Source organism: Thamnophis sirtalis, unplaced genomic scaffold (assembly GCF_051295495.1).
Source record: "Thamnophis sirtalis isolate CommonGarterSnake01/CBP01778 unplaced genomic scaffold, rThaSir2_p1.2 scaffold_2, whole genome shotgun sequence".
NCBI classification, from domain to species: domain Eukaryota; kingdom Metazoa; phylum Chordata; class Lepidosauria; order Squamata; family Natricidae; genus Thamnophis; species Thamnophis sirtalis.
Window position 1 is genome coordinate 96,316,457 of NW_028261382.1, and position 20,259 is coordinate 96,336,715.

A 20,259-nucleotide genomic window follows, 5' to 3' on the forward strand; every position below is an offset into this window, starting at 1 on the left:
GCAGTGAGAACAAACAATGAATTCCTCCAGATACAGGGATAAGGAATCTTGATAGATGCTTAGCCCAGGGCAAGGGGAGGAGATGGCCAAGGGTTGATTTTTATCATCTTTTCATTTGGGAAGAAGAGGAGAGGAGACCGCTTGTACTTGCTGAAAAAGTCTTTGATCCATTACTAGCTGAAAGTCACTGTGGAAACCTCCACCCTGATTCTTTCGTTAAGATTTTGATCAAACCTACCTTGAGTTATTAGCTGGCCAAAAGAAAGGTCCCAAAATTCTCTCTAGACTTTAGATGCACCTAAGCAATGGAGATTTGGAGACCCCAGTGCATCTGCAGAAATGACAGACAGACAGATGATAAATATAGATAGACATACAGTTAGATATATAGATAGGTAGATGATAGATAGATAGATAGATAGATAGATAGATAGATAGATAGATAGATAGATAGATAGATAGATAGACAGACAGACAGACAGACAGATAGATAGATAGATATAATATATAGATAGATAGATAGATAGATAGATAGATAGATAGATAGATAGATAGATAGATGGATAGATATAGATAGATATAATAGATAGCTAGCTAGCTAGCTAGCTAGCTAGCTAGATAGATAGATAGATAGATAGATAGATAGATAGATAGATAGATGAGAGATAGATAAAGAAAGAGATAGACGGATAGATGAGACATAGATAGTTGAGATAATAGAGATAGATGGATAGTAGAAAGAAAGAAAGATAGGTAGACAGATAGTTGAGAGATGAGATAATAGAGATATAGATAGTAGAAAGAAAGATAGACAGATAGATAAGATAGATAGATAGATAGATAGATGAGATAATAGAGATAGATAGATGAGATAGATAGATAGATCAAAGATAATAGAGATTGATGATAGTTAGATGAGAGATAGATAGATAGACCAGATAATAGAGATAGATAGATAGATAGATAGATAGATAGATAGATAGATAGATAGATAGAAATAAATAGATAGATAGATAGATAGATAGATAGATAGATCAAAGATAATATAGATTGATGAGAGATAGATGAGAGATAGATAGATGAGATAATAGAGATAGATGGATGGATGGATAGTAGAAAGATAGATAGATAGATAGATAGATAGATAGATAGATAGATAGATAGATAGATAGATATGGATAAATGATAGAGTAAATGGACAGACAGACAGACAGACACATACATGTAAATAGATATATGGAGATATAAGGGAATATATGAAGGAACAGTGGTTAATGCAATTCCAGGTATCTGATTTGTTTGCTGGTTTGCTAAGCCAGCATTCAGCCACACCAGCAGCTTATACATACCTGAGAATGACCATAGTGGAGAAAAGTTGAGTTGAAAGAGAGAGTGTGTGTGTGTGTGTGTGTCTCTCCACAATTCATTATAACCTTATTCACACTACTGATTGGAAAGAATTGGAGCTTGCAGTAATATCATTCTGATGTTTTCCCAGCCTCACCTTTTTTTCCTATAAACTGGGGAGCGGGAGGGGGAATGCTGTTGTGAGCCTACATTACAAGGCTGTTACACTATGAGTAGAGATAATGCATGCAGAGCACTGGAGATACATCTTTTTCAAAATACGCAAGCTATTAGGAATAGAAGAGACAGATGGTGGGAGTATTAAATAGCCCCCCCAGCGTATATTACGTTCCTCAAAGTGTTGCTCTTAAATAAAGCAAGTCCTCTCAATTTTGACTGCAAGGGGTATACGTTACATTAGGCAGGGAAGGGAAAATAACCTGATATTTGTATTGTGTATTTCTTTATCTGTTTGGCTAATGATTTTGTGATCCATGAGCCTCTGCAAAGAGGTCAACATCTGCACGACGGCAGGTGCAGCACTGCGACAGAATCTTCTCCCCTCCCCCGTTTGTCCCTGTGTGCAATGTTGCTGCGTAAACAAAAAACCAGGATTCTGAACACAACACTGTGCTTGGCATTTTGTAAACTTCAATCTCTCCATCCCTGGACACAACTGCTTTGGGGGCACGTGTAGCAATTTCAACAATGAAAATGACCTTGACATTTTCATCCTAACAACAAGGACAAAACCAAGAACGATAGAAGAGAATATTTTGTAGCTTAGGATTGAACTGTTGGGGTCCTCGGTGCTCTCTGAGCTGAATTGTTTTCCCTACAGATGTTTCATGACCCAACTAGGGAACATCATCAGTGCTAGAAGGGAGTGGGGTGTGCAGAGAGAAAGAGGAGGAGGAGGAGATGGAGATGATGGAGAAGGAGAAGGAGAAAGGAGAAAGAAAGAAGAAAGGGGAAAGGAGAAAAAAGAAAGGGGGAAGGGGAAGGGGGAGAAAGAGGACTGTGGGGTCCTTGGTGCTCTCTGAGCTCGGTTGTTTTCTTGCAGACATTTCATTACCCAATTAGGTTACATCATCAGTGCTAAAAGGGAATGAGGTTTGCAGAGAGGAGGAGGAGGAGGAGGAGGAGGAGGAGGAGGAGGAGGAGGAGGAGGAGGAGGAGGAGGAGGAGGAGAAAGCAGCTGTGTGGTCCTTGGTGCTCTCTGAGTCTGGTTGTTTCCTTGCAGCTGTCTCATTACCCAACTAGGTAACTTCATCAATGCTAGAAGGAAGTGGGGTGTGCAGGGAGAAGGAGGAGGAAGAGGAGGAGCAGGAGGAAGAAAAGGAAGAGGAGAAGGAGGAGAAAGAGGACTATAGGGTCCTAGCTGCTTTCTGAGCCTGATTGCTTTCTTGCAGATGTTTCATGACCCAACTAGGGAATATCATCAGTACTAGGAGGGAGTGGGGGTTTTCTCTCTGTCTACACACTAGTGGCTTCTCCTGTCCGTGTCGGTGCAAGTGTTCTTGTGGGTTCTTTGATTAGGCTGCAATTTAGGGCTTGAGTGTTTGTCTGAGTTGGTATTTCCTTGACTGGGTAACTAATTAAGGAGCCGAGGTGGCGCAGTGGTTAAATGCAGCACTGCAGGCTACTTCAGCTGACTGCTAGTTCTGCAGTTCGGCTGTTCAAATCTCACCGGCTTAAGGTTGACTCAGCCTTCCATCCTTCCGAGGTGGGTAAAATGAGGACCCGGATTGTTGTTGGGGCCGATATGCTGACTCTTTAAACCACTTAGAGAGGGCTGAAAGCCCTATGAAGCGGTATATAAGTCTAACTGCTATTGCTATTGCTAATTGTTTATTGTTTGTTTGTTGGTGTAGTATTAATCTTGGCATTAATCCGTCCTTATGTGGATGTTGATTCCTGCGGAGGAAATCTTTTGCCCTTCTTGTTTCCTTTCCAAGTTTTTTTTATTTTCTTTTTTGAGTGGTGTAGAGAGCAAACCTCGTGTCCTTGTAGCACTGATGATGCTACCCAGATGGGTAATGAAACATCTGCAAGAAAATTCCAAATCTCAGAAAAGCACCAAGGACCCCACCGTTCAACCTTACACCACAAATATTCTCTTCTACAATTAATATCGGCCACACCTAGCCATCACAACATCTTGCTTAACTCACCTACTTTTGCCCACAAGGGGAAAACGGAAGACCTTAATATTCACCTCTTTAATTGGCATCTCATTTAAAGGCAACTACGTTGCAGTTTTGATACAGGGTGAATCTAATGGGCGATGCCCAAAGTGATCACTTCCTACCCTCTGAGCTGTAACAGGAAGAAAGGCACAGGAAGCGGGGGAGTCAAACTATAAAATGCCAGCTTCCAATGAGATTTCTGCTGTCTCGTGAATCCTTGCAGGGCACCAACCTCTGCACGCTGGAGTTTGAACAAGTAATGCTTGGTTCTCTTCGTGGTTAACTTGCCACCTTTTCCCGACTAATTGGGACACTTGACTAAACGGTCAGAGTAACTGGAGGTCATCTAGCAGGAGACATACTATTCCAGACAAGTGGAAGTCCAGTCTCTTCTTAAAAGCCTCCAGTGATGGAGCTGTTATGGCCCGACACCAGCAAGCAGAGCTGGCAGCAGATTCAGATAGTGAGGAGGTTGGGGAGGAACATGGGCCAGTCCTGGAGTCTGGGGAAGGCTCCAATGAGGGACTGTCTCGGAGGCAGAGAGGGGACCAGAGCCTTATGCCAGTTATCATCTGCCTTCAGAGTCAGACATCAGTGAGGCAGAAGAACAGCTGGAGCCTGTTCCCAGTGTGCAGATGCATAGGGAGGGAACAGCTGAAGAACAGGAGTCGACTTGGGAGTAAGGCGACAGGTGGACAGTGAATGGCCCCTCCCAGAGGAAATAAAAGAGGAGAAAAAAGGGAGTGGAGTTTGCAGGGGACAATTAGTTCTCTTCATTGGTTTGTGACTCTCCAAGACTCCTGGCCAAGTTCTGCAGATATCACCCTGGCAGCTCTCCAAGCCAGATAAGGTCTGTGACCGTAAATCCTCCCTTGAAAGACTTTTCTGGATGTGAATGAGCAGAATTCACAGTCAATTAACAATAGGGGTTTTTTTTTTGTTGGGACAAGGAGTTTGCTTCATGCTCTTGGGAAGCCTCGGTCAGAACAGGAGCAGTTCTGACCGATGGAAGTCCACACCCATCTTGCCCATTGGTGACCCACATCAACTGTTGACCTTAGATTTCCACATGAAGGAAGAACTCCATCTTAGCTAAGAAATACAGATTTCCCTGCTTTTACAATGCTGCATCTCATCCTTCTCATTTTGTGGTGGTTGTGTATCTATCCCCTAACAACTATGATTCTTTCTTCGGTGTCCTCATTTTGTAGGCGATCACCGTTACATGATGAACAACTTTTCCGACTGGAATCAGCCAGATAACCTGAAGAGGTTTTCCATGTTCTTGTCACCAAAAGGTAATGAAAACTACCCTTTCTACACAACGTACCCCATTGTCCACTTTGGGTGTTTTGGAGATGGTTTTTCTTCTTCCTGACTTTGATCTGAAGCAAAATTTTGCTCCAGTGTCCCAAGACTAGAAACCAGGAGAGGATAACTTGATTCTCCTCACTTCCTCCTCTGCAAGCCACGATTAAATAGACAGGCTAAATATTTTAAACAGAGACAATTCTCCCTGTTTTTTTTAACCTGGCTCACGAAGAGCATTTTGACCTGTCTGTTTCTGTCTCCCACAATGTAAGTGCCCACCTAATTGGTCCAAATCTATTTGGACGCAGTGGCTCAGTGGCTAAGATGCTGAGCTTGTCGATCGGAAAGGTCGGCAGTTCTGCAGTTCGAATCCCTAACACCGTGTAATGGAGTGAGCTCCCGTTCCTTGTCCCAGCTTCTGCCAACCTAGCAGTTAGAAAGCATGTTAAAAAATGCAAGTAGAAAAATAGGGACCACCTTTGGTGGGAAGGGAACAGCGTTCCGTGCGCCTTCGGCGTTTGGTCATGCCGGCCACATGACCAGGGAGACGTCTTCGGACAGCGCTGACTCTTCGGCTTTGAAACGGAGATGAGCACCGTCCCCTAGAGTCAGGAACAGGTAGCACATATGTGCGAGGTGAACATTTACCTCTACCTCAATATTGTAAATAGAGACAATTCTCCAATTTCCTTACCTGGCTCACAAAGAGCATCTTGACCTCTCTATTTCTGCCTTCCGCAATGCAAGTTCTCGCCTAATTGGACCAAGGCATAAATCACGAGTGAGTCATTAAATGCCCACTCAGAGGAAGCCATTATGGAGAAATGAAAACATGTTTTCTGAACAAAATTCCTTCCCCCAAAGAGTCAATTATCTCCTTCCGATCTCCCGCTTACCCTTGTTTCAATGACGACCTCAAAAGAAGCTCACCCATCTTGCTGATGGCTGCCTGGCTTGAATTCTTTCCTTTAGGGGGAAACCTGGGAGGAAATCTTGGAGGAAATTACAACACTCGCGGCTGGGAGTTTTCTTCCATGCAAACTGCCGAAGAGACCATTGCAGCTGCGAACTCGGCATTCTCCATGAAAGGTAATTGGTCACGCCTCACCCCCAAATTTGTCCAACCTTTTGGGAGGTTTTCACCTTCCCTCCAACTTTGCTTCTGCGCCCAGGTCTGTAACTCTTTTGCAGTCTGCTTTTTCCCCTGTGTCAGAACGGTGGCATTACCATGGCGAGCCAAGGTGGCGCAGTGGTTAAAGTGCTGTACTGCAGCCCACTTCAGCTGACTGTTATCTGCAGTTCGGCGGTTCAAATCTCACCGGCTCAAGGTTGACTCAGCCTTCCATCCTTCCAAGGTGGGTGAAATGAGGACCCAGACTGTGGGGACGATATGCTGCCTCTGTAAACCGCTTAGAGAGGGCTGAAAGCCCTATGAAGTGGTATATAAGTCTAACTGCTATTGCTATTGCTATTGCTATTACAGTATAAAGCAATTGCCTAGAGCCGGGATGGCGAACCTATGGCACATGTGCCAGAGGTGGCCCACAGAGCCCTCTCTGTGGGTGGGCACCCCGTTGCCAGCTGCTCTTATTTATTTATTTATTTATTTATTTATTTATTTATTTATTTATTTATTTATTAAATTTTGTATGCCGCCCACTCTCAAATGAGACTCAGGGCGGCTTACAATACATAGCAATAGCAATAGCAGTTAGACTTATATACCGCTTCATAGGGCTTTCAGCCTTCTCTAAGCGGTTTACAGAGTCAGCATATTGCCCCCAACAACAATCCGGGTCCTCATTTCACCCACCTCAGAAGGATGGAAGGCTGAGTCAACCCTGAGCCGGTGAGATTTGAACCGCCGAACTGCAGATAGCAGTCAGCTGAAGTGGCCTGCAGCACTGCACCCCAACCACTGCGCCACCTCGGGATATAAAAGGGAAGGGGGATATAAAAAAAATAAACAACAGTTTAAAATTACACAACAGTCACAAACCTGAAGTGGGGCTGGACAACTCAACAGCCCCAGGCCTGCCGGAACAGCCAGGTCTTAGTTGCTTTACGGAAGGCCGGAAGGGTAGTGCTCAGCAGGGAGATCATTCCAGAGGGCCGGAGCTGCCACAGAAAAGGCCCTCCGCCGGGGTGTCGCCAGCCGACATTGGCTGGCAGATGGAATCCGGAGAAAGGCCTAGTCTGTGCGACCTAATTGGTCTTTGGGAGGTAATTGGCAGGAGGCGGTCTCTCAAGTAGCCAGGTCCGATACCATGTAGGGCTTTAAAAGTAACGACTAGCACTTTGAACCTCTTCTGGTTTCTGGCACATATGCACGCCGGCGAGCTGGTCTTCATAGGTGCCAGAGCACTGAAAAACATCCTGGAAATGGCCTGAAAAGTGGCCAAAACAGGCCAAAAAAAAACAGGGCATTTTGGCATTTTCAGGTTATTTTTGGGCTGTTTTCAGGCTGGTTTTGGGGCCATTTCCAGACCATTTTTGGCCTGAAAAACAGTCTGAAAACAGCACGAGAAACGGCCTGAAAATGCCCCCAAATCGACCCAAAAAACAGGCATACGCATGCTGTCCAGCTGGTCTTTGGGTTTCCAGTACTCCGGCACATGGTGCACATGTAGACACTGAACTCGTTGGCTGGAAAGTCAACAGCCCAGGTTCAAGACCCAAATGATGCATGATGGAGTGAGCTCCTATTACGTGCCTCAGCTCCTGCCCACCTTCCAATTCAGAAGCATGCAAGTGTGAGTAGATAAATAGGTACCACTTGGGTGGGACTGTAGCAGCGTTCTGTAAACCTTTGGCATACTGTATGCTGGCCACATGACCATGGGAATGTCTCCAAGCAATGCTGGTTAGGTTACCCAAGGGATTTGATTTGATTTATTGCATTTCTATGCCGCCCTATTCCCAGAGGGACTCAGGGCGGCTCACAAACCAAGTAAGGAGGGGGGAATACAAACAGGAGGAAAAAGACAATGGACAAACAACTACAACAATTTAAAAAACACTCAACAACCACACAATTCGAGCGGGGGCGGGGAACTCGTCAGCCCCAGGCCTGTCAGAACAACCAGGTTTTAAGGGCTTTGCGGAAAGCCTGAAGGGTGGTGAGGGTCCGAATCTCCACGGGGAGCTCGTTCCAAGGGAGCTTTCCTATCTTCCTTGGCTAAGAACCGGAGATGAGCAGACACAACTGAGCAGGGGAAAACTCTTACTTCCACCTAAGTTCTTTCAAACCTTTTGTCCAACCTGTCTTGGGTCAAATGGTGGGTTTTGCTGCTGGAAATGGATTGAAACTAGCTGGTGCTCCATGCAATAGCAATAGCAGTAGACTTATATACCGCTTCATAGGGCTTTCAGGCCTCTCTAAGCGGTTTACAGAGAGTCAGCATATCGCCCCCAACAACAATCCGGGTCCTCATTTTACCCACCTCGGAAGGATGGAAGGCTGAGTCAACCCTGAGCCGGTGAGATTTGAACCGCTGAACTGCTGATCTAGCAGTAGCCTGCAGTGCTGCATTTAACCACTGCGCCACCTTGGCTCTTGCAAATGCCGAGGCTTGGCGGAGTTTAGCAGTTTAGACCCAGTGATGTTGTGACTTGAGGCAAGGGGCTCCTCCCTGCTGTTGCTTCATTTGCTTAGCAAAAGGGAAAAAAAATTGCTCTGTGCTCTGGAAGATGACAAAGAGAAATTGCAGCTGAATAGAACCGCAGGGCACCTGGGTCAGGCTGTTATGTTTGAATGCCTTCGCAAATACAATTCAGTGGGAGTCAGGAAAAAAGGGGGGGACAGAGATAAAGACAGACAGACACACACACACAGAGGCAGACAGAGAAAGAGAGAGAGAGACAGACAGACTCACAGACTCTCTCTCTCACACACATATAGACACACAAAGTAACACACAGAGAGAGAAACACACACAGAGACAGAGACAGACAGACAGACAGACACAGAAACAGAAGAGAAACAGGAGAGAAACAGAGAGTAACAGAAGAGAGAGAGAAACACACAGAGAGAGAGAAACAGAAGAGAGAGAAACAGAAGAGAGAGAAACAGAAGAGAGAGAAACAGAGAGTAACAGAAGAGAGAGAGAAACACACACAGAGAGAGAAACAGAAGAGAGAGAAACAGAAGAGAGAGAAACAGAAGAGAGAGAAACAGAAGAGAGAGAAACAGAAGAGAGAGAAACAGAAGAGAGAGAGACAGAGAGTAACAGAAGAGAGAGAGAAACATACACAGAGAGAAAAACAGAGAGAGAAGCACACACACACAGAGGCAGACAGAGAAAGAGAGAGAGACAGACAGACACACAGACTCTCTCTCTCACACACATACAGACACACAAAGAAACACACACAGAGAGAAACACACACAGAGACAGAGACAGACAGACAGACACACACAGAAACAGAAGAGAGAGAAACGGGAGAGAAACAGAGAGCAACAGAAGAGAGAGAAACACAGAGAGAGAGAAAAACAGAAGAGAGAGAAACAGAAGAAAGAGAAACAGAGAGTAACAGAAGAGAGAAAGAAACACACACACACAGAGAAACAGAAGAGAGAGAAACAGAGAGTAACAGAAGAGAGAGAGAAACACACACAGAGAAAAACAGAGAGAAACACACACACACACACACACACAGAGGCAGACAGATAGACAGACAGAGACAAAGACAGAGACAGAGACAGACAGACAGACAGACAGACAGACACACACACACAGACCACTTCAGCCCAATTTCAAATTCAACTTTGCACCATGTCAAAACTTCAACCAGCAGAGCCAGGCAGGGCAAGTTGGACACAGTCAAGAGAGAAACGTTGTTTGTACCCTGCCTAAGACCTTTCAACTGAGGGCAAAAAGAACATTGGATGTGCTTAATTGGCGGATTTCTTTTCTTTAAAAAAGTAACAATGCGAGTTAATGCAATATTTATCAGTTAATATTTTTGGAGGGATATGTGTACGATTTCAGGCACCCTGGAAAATTTGAGGAGAACTTGGCATCTGGGCTTATGCCAACGGAAACCCCAAAAGTTTGAAGGGCTGGAGATTTCCCCCGACCTCCCCACCGTTTCCTGATCTCTATGGAGCTCAGGTGTTCAATTTTCCTCTTCTTGATGTAACAGATTAAGATCTTCAGTGCTTCTGAGCAGAAAACTTAATCTGCTTCCTTACATGGTGGTCCTCGCGCTAGACCTGAACCATTCTTGATCTTCTCTTGGTGTAGACTCCGGGATTCCTCAAGCCAAATTCGCCTCCGAGATGGGCGACACGTAAATTGAATCAATCAATCAGCCAGTCAATCAGTCCTTCTTGGTTACTTTTGGGGGATCACGGCCAATGGGCTAGAAGGCTTGGGGGATTCTACCCATCTCACCATCATGTTGCTTCTTCTATTTTCCAGTTGGCAATGGATCCAAGATGCCATATCAGTTCCCCCCAATGGGCCAGAGTTCACCTGGGGATTTCAGCAAGCAATCTGACGGCAGCCTCTATACTAAGAATGGTATTTCAGGGTTTCTTCTTCCATTGGCCCCTTAATTCCTATCTTGTCTTTCCCCTCTCCGTTTGTCTTCTTGGTTACAGGTAGTTCTCGACCACAATTGACTCCGGGAATAGCAGGGATTGGATATATCTAGTTCAATGAAGAGAAGGACCAGGACAGGTGTTGTGGCTCGGCTGGTGCCTTTGGAGCTGTTATCAGACTCTGACAGCGAGGGGCCCTATGAGTCACGCTTGGAAGAGGAGGAGGGCTCTGGACAGGGGTCTGACTCCGAGCAGGGCTCAGAGTTGAGTTGAGTTTGAGTTGAGTTGATTTGATTTCTATGCCGCCCAATCCCGAAGGACTCAGAGAGACTAGTTGGTCCCCAGGTAATGACTGAGCCAGTTGCGTATTTTCAGCATGTAATTGCTCCATAATTAATTAAATGGAGGTTTGTCCGGGCAGAAGTCAAACTGTTCTGGCCTCCCACTTAGCCTGTTCCAAAACTACAGTCACACAAAGCTGACAAAAGAAAGTCTTTATCAGTCCCGGCTCACGCTGGCTGCGAGCCCAAAATAAACATAGATGAAGTCTCTGGCAAAAAAGGTTACACAGCAAATGCAGAAACAAAACTCTTACAGCAAATCAGAAAGCAAAATCACTTATCCAAGTGTCTCTTTGAATCATAAACACTAACTCGAACAGGCACGAAACTGAATTCTCGAACAAACAAACAACGTTGATGTCTGCAACCAGGGCGTGGCACCATCAGTCCTTTTATCTGTAGGAGAAGACTCTAACGAGCAACAGCTGTGTGTAATCACCTCCTATGAGTCCTCAATTGTGCCTTACCTCGGTCAGCTCTTCTCCTACGTGCATCCCGAAACAACTCACAGGAGGGTCCTTGCTTAGCCTCTCTTGTCTCCTCCCCACTGATCCAAGGGTCAGTCATTACCTGGGGACCAACTAGTCTCTCTGAGCCCTGCTCGGAGTCAGACCCCTGTCCAGAGCCCTCCTCCTCTTCCAAGCGTGACTCACAGGGCCCCTCGCTGTCAGAGTCTGATAACAGCTCCAAAGGCTCCAGCCGAGCCACAACAGGCAGGGGTGGATTCCACCAGGCACTACTGACAGTTCGCTCATGCGCACGCTACGTGTGCATGAGCAGTACAATTAAAATTGAAAAACAAGATGGCAGCACCAATGGCGCCACCAGGGGAACCATTCAGGGACGTGGCAGGCCTCGGTGCTGCTGGTTCCAGCGACCCAGCCCGCCAAACCACTACCAGTTCAGCCAAACCAATCTGAAACTGGTAGGAACCCACTACTGGACTAGAGGCAATAGTGGGATTCAATTTTTTTTTACTAGTGGTTCTGTGGGCGTAGCTTGGTGGGCGTGGCATGGCTTGGTGGCCGTGGCTTGGTGGGCATGGCAGGGGAGGATACTTTCAAATCCTCATTTCTTCCTGATCAGTTGGGACTTGGGAGGCAGACAATAGATACGGGCGGGGCCAGCCAGAGGTGGTATTTACCAGTTCTCCGAACTACTCAAAATTTCCACTACCGGTTCTCCAGAACTGGTCAGAAGCTGCTGAATACCATCTCTGACTAGGGGTCACCTGATAGCAGTGTCCCACTATCTCAGGGGTTACCACAAAGAAGAGGGAGTCAAGCTATTCTCCAAAGCACCTGAGGTTAGCACAAGAAGCAACAGATGGAAACGAATCAAGGAGAAAAACAACCTTGAACTAAGGAGAAATTTCCTGACAGTTAGAACAATTAATCAATGGAACAACTTGCCTCCAGAAGTTGTGAATGTTCCAACACTGGAAGTTTTTAAGAAGGTGTTGGACAACCATTTGTCTGAAGTGGTGTAGGGTTTCCTGCCTGAGCAGGGGGTTGGACTAGAAGACCTCCAAGGTCCTTTCCAACTTCATTATTCCGAACAATTTTCAGCAATAATGGTGACTACCTAGACTTTACCCATATGTTTTTGCATGTGGGAAGGCCTGTTTGTTTGAGTTTTCAGGCCGGAGAAATGGGAATTAAAAAATCATTTATGATCAGAATGGGGACCACCATTTCCAGTGCTCAGTGTAGCAGTTGAGAAGCGAGTCGCACTCAATCCTACGACCTTTCTCGCCACCCTTATCCCTGCGGTTTTTAAGTGAATCAGGCAGTCATTAAGCCAATCCAGCTTCCCTCGTGTATCTTACTATTCGGAAGCTGGTTGGGAAGGTGACAATGGGCGGTTGTGTGACCACGGGATGCTGAAATGGTCATAAGGTGAGGACAGTGAAAGAAACACATGGTGGCTTGATAGTGCCCGAATTTTGGGGATCCTTGTGATCCTGTCGCAAGTGAGGGGACCGGTTCGAAGTCACTTTTTTCAGGCTGTCACTTTCAATGGTCAATAAGTGGTTGTAAGCTGAGGACTATCTGGATACCAGTCTTGCTCAAAAGCTCCTTGGGATTGCTTGACTGGGCTAACTTCAGCAAAGCACACCAGTGCGGCCGAGAAAGCACATTTTTGGAAGTAATGGTTGTTGCCTTGTGTCTCCTTCCCAGCTTATCCGTCCATCGTGAGGCACCAGACGGCCAAGGCCCAGCCACAGACATGGAAATCTTCCAAGCAAAGCATGTTGGTAAGGCCCTGCCAGGGGGTGGGTTCCTGCCAGTTCTAACCTCTTCTATAGAAGAGGTTCCACAAATCTACAGTGCTGTTTAGAACCGGTTCCAGCTCCCTCCTCCCCCGCCCGGCCGCACATCATCAAGATGAAGAGCGAGAGGAGGAATTCTGGGAGTTGAAGTCCACAAGTCTTAAAGCTGTCAAGTTTGAACACCCCTGGGTTTTTTTTTTTCCCTAAAGGGTTAGGGCTGCAAGGGCCGTGCTGGCTGGGGGATTCTGGGAGTTGAAGTCCACAGGACTTAAAGTCGCCAAGGTTGAGAAACACTGGCTTAGGGTTTCCAAACAACTCTCAACAAGGATCAAGGACAAGATATTGGCTAAGCTCTGTTTTGGGAGGAAAATATTGACCCTGAAACCAATTAACTGCCCAGCATCCTAAGAAACAGCAGAAAATACTAAAGGGGTTTTTAAAAAATTGTATGCCTCACTGTGATTCTATTGCAAAGTTTCTTCATCTCGGCAGCTCTAAGCTGTGGGGACTTCAAATTCCCAGAATTCCCCAGCCAGTCCACATATCTTGAAATGGCAGAGGTTGAGAAACACCGCTCTCATGCAGCGGTCACCAACTGAGAAAATGGTGGTGGTCCGCAGAAAAATTATTTGCATTATTAGAGCCGAGGTGGCGCAGTGGTTAAATGCAGCACTGCAGGCTACTTCAGCTGACTGCAGTTCTGCAGTTCGGCTGTTCAAATCTCACCGGCTCAGGGTTGACTCAGCGTTCCATCCTTCCGAGGTGGGTAAAATGAGGACCCGGATTGTTGTTGGGGGCAATATATGCTGACTCTGTAAACCGCTTAGAGAGGGCTGAAAGCCCTATGAAGCGGTATATAAATCGAACTGCTATTGCTATTGCTATTTTTTTATATTGCCCTAAATTCGGGGTCCTCAAACTACGGCCCCTGGAATGGATATGTGCAATGAATGCTTGTGTTGCTGCAGAGAGTTTCCCCCTTCGGGGTCTTTTTGTGTGGGTCGGAGGGGGGCAGAAATTCCGACTTGGGGTCTTCTTCAGCCTCCTGGTGAGGGGCTTTGAGTGAAGGCTGGAGGGAAGCACCACTGGTGGCGAAGAGCCAGAGGGCCTCGTTCCAGTGGGACTGCATCATGGCCTGGAATGGGCTCACCATCTCAGAGAGCCGAGGTGGCGCAGTGGTTAGGGTGCAGTACTGCAGGCCACTTCAGCTGACTGCTATCTGCAGTTCGGCGGTTCAAATCTCACCGGCTCAAGGTTGACTCAGCCTTCCATCCTTCCGAGGTGGGTGAAATGAGGACCCAGACTGTGGGGGCGATATGCTGACTCTGTAAACCGCTTAGAGAGGGCTGAAAGCTCTATGAAGCGGTATATAAGTCTAACTGCTATTGCTATTGCTATCTCAGCCCACTGAGCCTCCAGGCGCCAGTACCTGGCCTTGTACTCTCACAGGTCTTTCCTCTGCTTGGAAAGCCTATGCTCCAAGTCCTCATTGAGGTGCTTCTGCTGAGCCTCCTTCTCGGTCAGATCCAATTTGAACTGAGCTGTTTTGCCAATTCTTTCTCATGTCGGCTGCTTAGCTCCAGCAACTGCTTCCTGTTGGGGCCCTAAGGAGCCCAGGCAGGCAGGAGAGGAGGGGCTGGGAGGGGAGGGGCGAGTAGAGGCTGGCCAGGCACCCCTCGACATGAATGACATCAAGGTGGCTATGCCCACCCAGTCATATGACCACCTAGCCCACGCCCACTCAGCCAGTCATTAGGCAGATCATATTAGTGGTCTGCAGGATTTAAAATTATGAATTTAGTGGTTCCTTAGGTCCAAAAGGTTTGGATCCCTGCTTTAATGAATTCTGAGCTTCTGCGTGCCAGCATCAAACCTCTGAAATATGCAAAAAGGGTTTTTTATTCTGCTGGATCCCTTACCTGCCTCAGGTGAATGGCAAATTGAACTAAGAGCCCAGTGGTCAGATTCAGCCGGTTTGCACCTATTCGGGAGAACCGGTTGGTAACTTTCTAAGCAGTTCGGAGAACTGGTTGTTGGAAGAAATCTTTTGTTTTTTCCCACTTTACAGGGCTAATCCTGTAAGGAAGGCAGGAGGGAAACATTCTGGTGTTGTTTCTAGCCTAATCTTTGTTGCCCTGCTTATAGAAACTGCCTCTCCAGTTAACCCTTATTGCCATTGTAACAACTAAGGCAAAGTGCCCATCGACCTGAGTGACATTGACTTGGCCACACCCACAATCACATGACCACCGAGCCCCACCTACCCAGCTGGTTATTAGGGCAGAGAACTGGTTGGTAAATTATTTGAATCCCACCACTGCAAGAGCGACTTCTTATGGAAGGCAGTGCCTTCCTTATGTCCTATTCTGCATTCCAGCAATTTCCCCACAACCTTACGTTGTTCCTGTAGAGAGCAGACCCAATGCACTAGCTTTGTCAATATTCAGAAGCACTACCCTGTCTTTGCAAAGTCCATTTATATTCCCCAGTTAGACACCACAGCAAACAATCAGATGAATAAATAAACAACGCTTAAGCGTTCCTAGACAAAACACACTTGAACTGGATTTTACAAAGCTGGCAGAAGCATTGGTGGACTGCTGGGCCAAATAACTGGGCTTTTAAAAACCACTTGAAGTAGGTACACCGTTGAGTAATCTGTATTCTAAAAGTAAGATCTGTAAAATGTGAATTCCAGGGGTCAAGCCAGGGAGAAATTAGCTCATCAACAGTGATTAAAAAGTAGTTGGTTTTACTAGTTTGTCAACTGGTTACAAAGCTTTCTGGCGCTTCAGCCAGGGTGAGGAGTTAGCCTTTGGAAGGAGTGTCCAGAAAGGCAGGTTCTGGTGTAAAAACGTATCGTAGACCTGTTCTCATGACTCTAAGGTAAGAATCTCCAAATCGGGCAACTTTTAAGACTTGTGGAATTCTGGAATTCGGCTGCGAAGTTTTGGGAGCTGAAAGCCCACAAGGCTTAAAGTTGCCCGATTTGGAGATCCCTGCTATGAGGGAATTGGAGATAAAGCCAAACAGATTCTAGATCCCTCAAGATGTCTAGAACTTCTTGGATGGTGCCGGAGGAAGAGAGAGAACGCATCAGTGCAAGTAAAGATGGCTTAAAACTGCCACATCAGCACTTGGGAATGAGATAAAGGGGTGTTGGGTGCGGTGACATCCGTGGGAGTTCACCATTTTGTCATTGTGAGATGTCACAATCCTTGTAGAAAAAGGGAGGAATCATATTGGGGTGCTTCAATATTGCTGATGGCACAAAAAACCCTGATTTTTAAGGGACAAAATTATGCTGATGTCATGTATAATTGAAGGCAGGGCATTCATGCTTTTAGACTGACAGCATTTCAAAGCACCGATGATGTTACCTAATTTGGATGATGAAACATCATCAGGAAGAAAAAAGAATGAATTCAGACCCTTCATTTCAACCCTGGGTTATAAATACCCTGTCTATTGTATTTTATGTTCCCTTTTTCCCCCTTTGAGTTGTTCGCCGCCCTGAGTCCCTCCCGGAGAAGGGCGGCATACAAATAAACTAAATCTTAATTTTAATCTTAATCTTTCCCGAAAATAAGGCGTCCCCAAATAATAAGCCCAATTGGGCTTTTGAATGCATGCGCTAAAATACCATATTTTTCGGAATATAAGACGCACTGCAGTATAAGACACACCAAGATTTTGAAGAGGTAAATTTAAAAAAAATGTTTTAGCACTCTGCAAGCCTCCCGAACCCTCTGCACACCTCATTTTTTTTGTGAAAAATGGGGCATACTGAGAGTTTGAGAGGCGTGCAAAGTGCTCCTGGAGGCTGGGGGGAGGGGAAAACGAGCAAAAAATGGCCCATTTTTTGTGAAAACAGGCCCATTTTTTCCCATAAAACAGGGCATGCATAGGTTTTGGGAGGCTTGTAGAGTGTTCCTGGGGGCGGGGGAGAGTAAAAACGAGCGAAAACAGGCCATTTCTGTTTGTTTTTGCTTCCCCCAGCCCAGGGGGAGCACTTTGCAAGGCTCCCAAACCCCCTGCATGTCCAATTTTTCGAAGGGCGCGGGGTTTCGGGAGGCCAAAAATGCTGTATTCAGCACCCAGATTTTTACCTTCTCTTTTTAGGGAAAAAGGTGTGTCTTATACTCCGAAAAATGCGGTAAGCCATCCTTGAAAATATTGCAACACAGCAGCAGCCATGAGGTGACCATCCTCACTGCTTCCAGCACCTCAAAAATAATAAACCTCCCCCAAAATAAGGCCAACTGCTTATTTCGGGGGTCAAAAGAAAATAAGACCTTGCCTTATTTTCGGGGAAACATGGTATTCTCCTTTAATGACAAGATGTTCTTGGTTTTGGCCATCTTCTTTAGAAGGAAAGATTTGCATCAGCTCAGGGTTGCAAAAAGAAATAAATTGGGGGCCAGATGTAATTTAAATTTTTAATGAGACCCTCTCAGAATTGATTTGCTGGAGCCTGGCATTAGAAACAACAATAGTATTAATTTTAAAATACACAAAGCCCATCCCTGCATCTATCATCTCTTTGCTCTACAAGAAGCTGCCTCAACTAATTTTTGGAGGGGCTGAGCGAGAGTTGCCGGAGTATAGGCTTTCTTCAGGCTGGGTGGGAGGAAATCAAGACCAAAATGAAATGGACTTCATTTCCTTGACATTTAAATTTAATTAAAAATAATATAGGCCGTGCGATTACTCTCCAGTCATGCATTTAATAACTCCCTCCTTCTCTCTCATTCACAATTCGGAATCTGCCACTGGGAGATTTCTGGAGACCGTGATCGGGCTGTTGAAGGGCCAGAGGAAGCATTGAGGATTTAGGCCATGCCTCTTGGATTTACAGGGACCCCAAAAGTGCTCTTAGAAAACCCAAATGGAAAATGAGGCTAGATCAGAGCTTCATTTGGAAGTAGGTCCATTTGCTTGGAGCAACATAAGAAGTTCTGCATGGCTAAGGAGAGTGGGAGATAGCACTTAACCATGATGCTTTGTCTCCAGGCAATTTAATGTGCTGTGACTGGGCACAATTATTGTGTTTAGTATTAGTATTAGTATTTATTAATTTTGTATGCCGCCCACTCTCGGAAGACTCCGGGCAGCTTACAATAATTGCGTAAGAACTTCCAAAAGGGGTCTATCTTAAGAAGATCCAGGACTTCTTCTTGGGCCCAGGGGCTCCTCAAATGTTCATAGAGCCAGTTTGGTATAGTGGCTAAAAGTGGTAGGGTAGAAACCAGGAGTTGGTGAGTTCTAGTCTTGCCTTAGGCATGAAAGCCATCTGGGTGACTTTGAGCCAGTCCATTTCTCTAAGCCCCATCCACCTCACAGGGGAAAATAGGTGCAGGAAGGAGTATTAGATATGGTCACTGCATTAAGTTTCTCAAAATAATAAAGGCAGGATAAAAATTGAATTGGATGATAGATAGATAGATAGATAGATAGATAGATAGATAGATGTAGAAAGATATAGGTAGGTAGATGATAGATAGATAGATAGATAGATAGATAGATAGATAGATAGATAGATAGATAGATGATAGATAGATAAAAGTAGGTAGTGATAGATAGATAGATAGATAGATAGATAGATAGATAGATAGATAGATAGATGTAGGTAGATGTAGGTAGATGTAGGTAGATGATAGATAAATAGATAGATAGAAGACAGATAGATAGATAGATAGATAGATAGATAGATAGATAGATAGATAGATAGATAGATAGATAGATAGATAGATAGATATAAGTAGGTAGATGATAGATGGGTGGATGGATGGATGGATGGATAGATAGATAGATAGATAGAGAGATAGAGAGATAGAGAGATAGAGAGATAGAGAGATAGAGAGATAGAGAGATAGAGAGATAGAGAGATAGGTAGGTAGATGATAGATATAGGTAGGTAGATGATAGATGGATGGATGGATGGATGGATGGAAGGATAGATGGATAGATAGATATAGATAGATAGATAGATAGATAGACAGACAGACAGACGGACGGATAGATATTGTTGTTAGTTGCAAAGTTGTGTCTGACCCATCACAATCCCATGGACAATGTTCCTCCAGGCCTTCCTGTTCTCTACCATCCTCTTGGGTCCATTTAAGCTCATACCTACTGCTTCGGTAATTCCATCCAGCCACCTCATTCTCTGTTGTCCCATTCTTCTTTTGCCCTTTGCCTTTCCAAGCATGAGGCTCTTCTCCAGTGACTCTGTCCTTCTCATTAGGTGGCCAAAGGATTTGAATTTCCTCTTCAGGATCTGGCTTTCTAAAGAGCAGTCAGGGTTGATCTCCTCTAGGACTAACCATTTTGACCGCTTTGTAGTCCAAGGAGCTCGCAGGAGTCTTCTCCAGCACTAGATAGATGATAGATGATAGATGATAGATGATAGATGATAGATGATAGATGATAGATGATAGATGATAGATGATAGATGATAGATGATAGATGATAGATGATAGATGATAGATGATAGATGATAGATGATAGATGATAGATGATAGATGATAGATGATAGATGATAGATGATAGATGATAGATGATAGATGATAGATGATAGACAGACAGACATGCAGGCAGACATAATTTAGTGCCACAGGAACATAGATTGATGGAGATCAGTGGAGACCAGCCCACTCACTGCTCTGTTTCTCTGTTTTCTCCTTCCAGTCTCATTACCGTCCCTTCTACGTCAACAAGGGCAATGGCGTCACTTCCAATGAAGCCCCCTGAACAAGACGGTGGTGGAAGAGGAAGACATCTCACCAGAATGTCCATGGATATTCCTGCTATTGTATTAATCAAATTGTCCTAGTTCTTTCTTTCTTTTTTTTTTAAAGTGGGTGGGTGGGTGGGTGGATGCTCTAGAGGAAAGGATGTACATCTCATCCTGGGCGGAAGTGGGTGGCACCCTGCTCTTTTCGATCCATGCTTTGCAGCCCTTGAGAAGTAGGTTGACTCCAAATAGATGTTGGTTGACTAACGAATTCCCCTTTCCTCATGTAACTGCTTTGCTCTTACTAATGCCTTGCCAGTGTTTACTCAGAGTATTCCCACGAGACGTTGGGTTTAAGCAAACAAGCTGCTGCTTAAAACTGTGACTTTAGCAGCCCACTTCTAGCTGCAGGTCCAACTCTTGCTGACATTAATGGAGACTTGGTTGGCCAACACTGTTCTAAAGTCATGTTCTGACCTAGGCTTCCCAAGCAGGGGTGGGTTTCAACCGGTTCGCGG

General features: G+C 45.3%; 1 protein-coding gene across 2 annotated transcripts in view; it reads left to right on the forward strand.

The window, feature by feature from the left end:
- The window catches only part of TRIM29 (tripartite motif containing 29), a 45,294-nt gene extending 25,463 nt beyond the window's left edge, over window positions 1-19,831 (forward strand). The window contains exons 5-9 of one of the 2 annotated variants that reach the window (XM_087703786.1): window positions 4,748-4,834; window positions 5,820-5,936; window positions 10,271-10,372; window positions 12,914-12,990; window positions 19,696-19,831. In XM_087703786.1, coding sequence (XP_087559912.1) covers window positions 4,748-4,834; window positions 5,820-5,936; window positions 10,271-10,372; window positions 12,914-12,990; window positions 19,696-19,758 — 446 coding nt within the window. In that variant the 3' untranslated portion in view covers window positions 19,759-19,831. The remainder of the gene's footprint in view (window positions 1-4,747; window positions 4,835-5,819; window positions 5,937-10,270; window positions 10,373-12,913; window positions 12,991-19,695) is intronic. The other variant, XM_087703787.1, reaches the window with a different exon arrangement.
- Window positions 19,832-20,259: the final 428 nt, after the last annotated feature.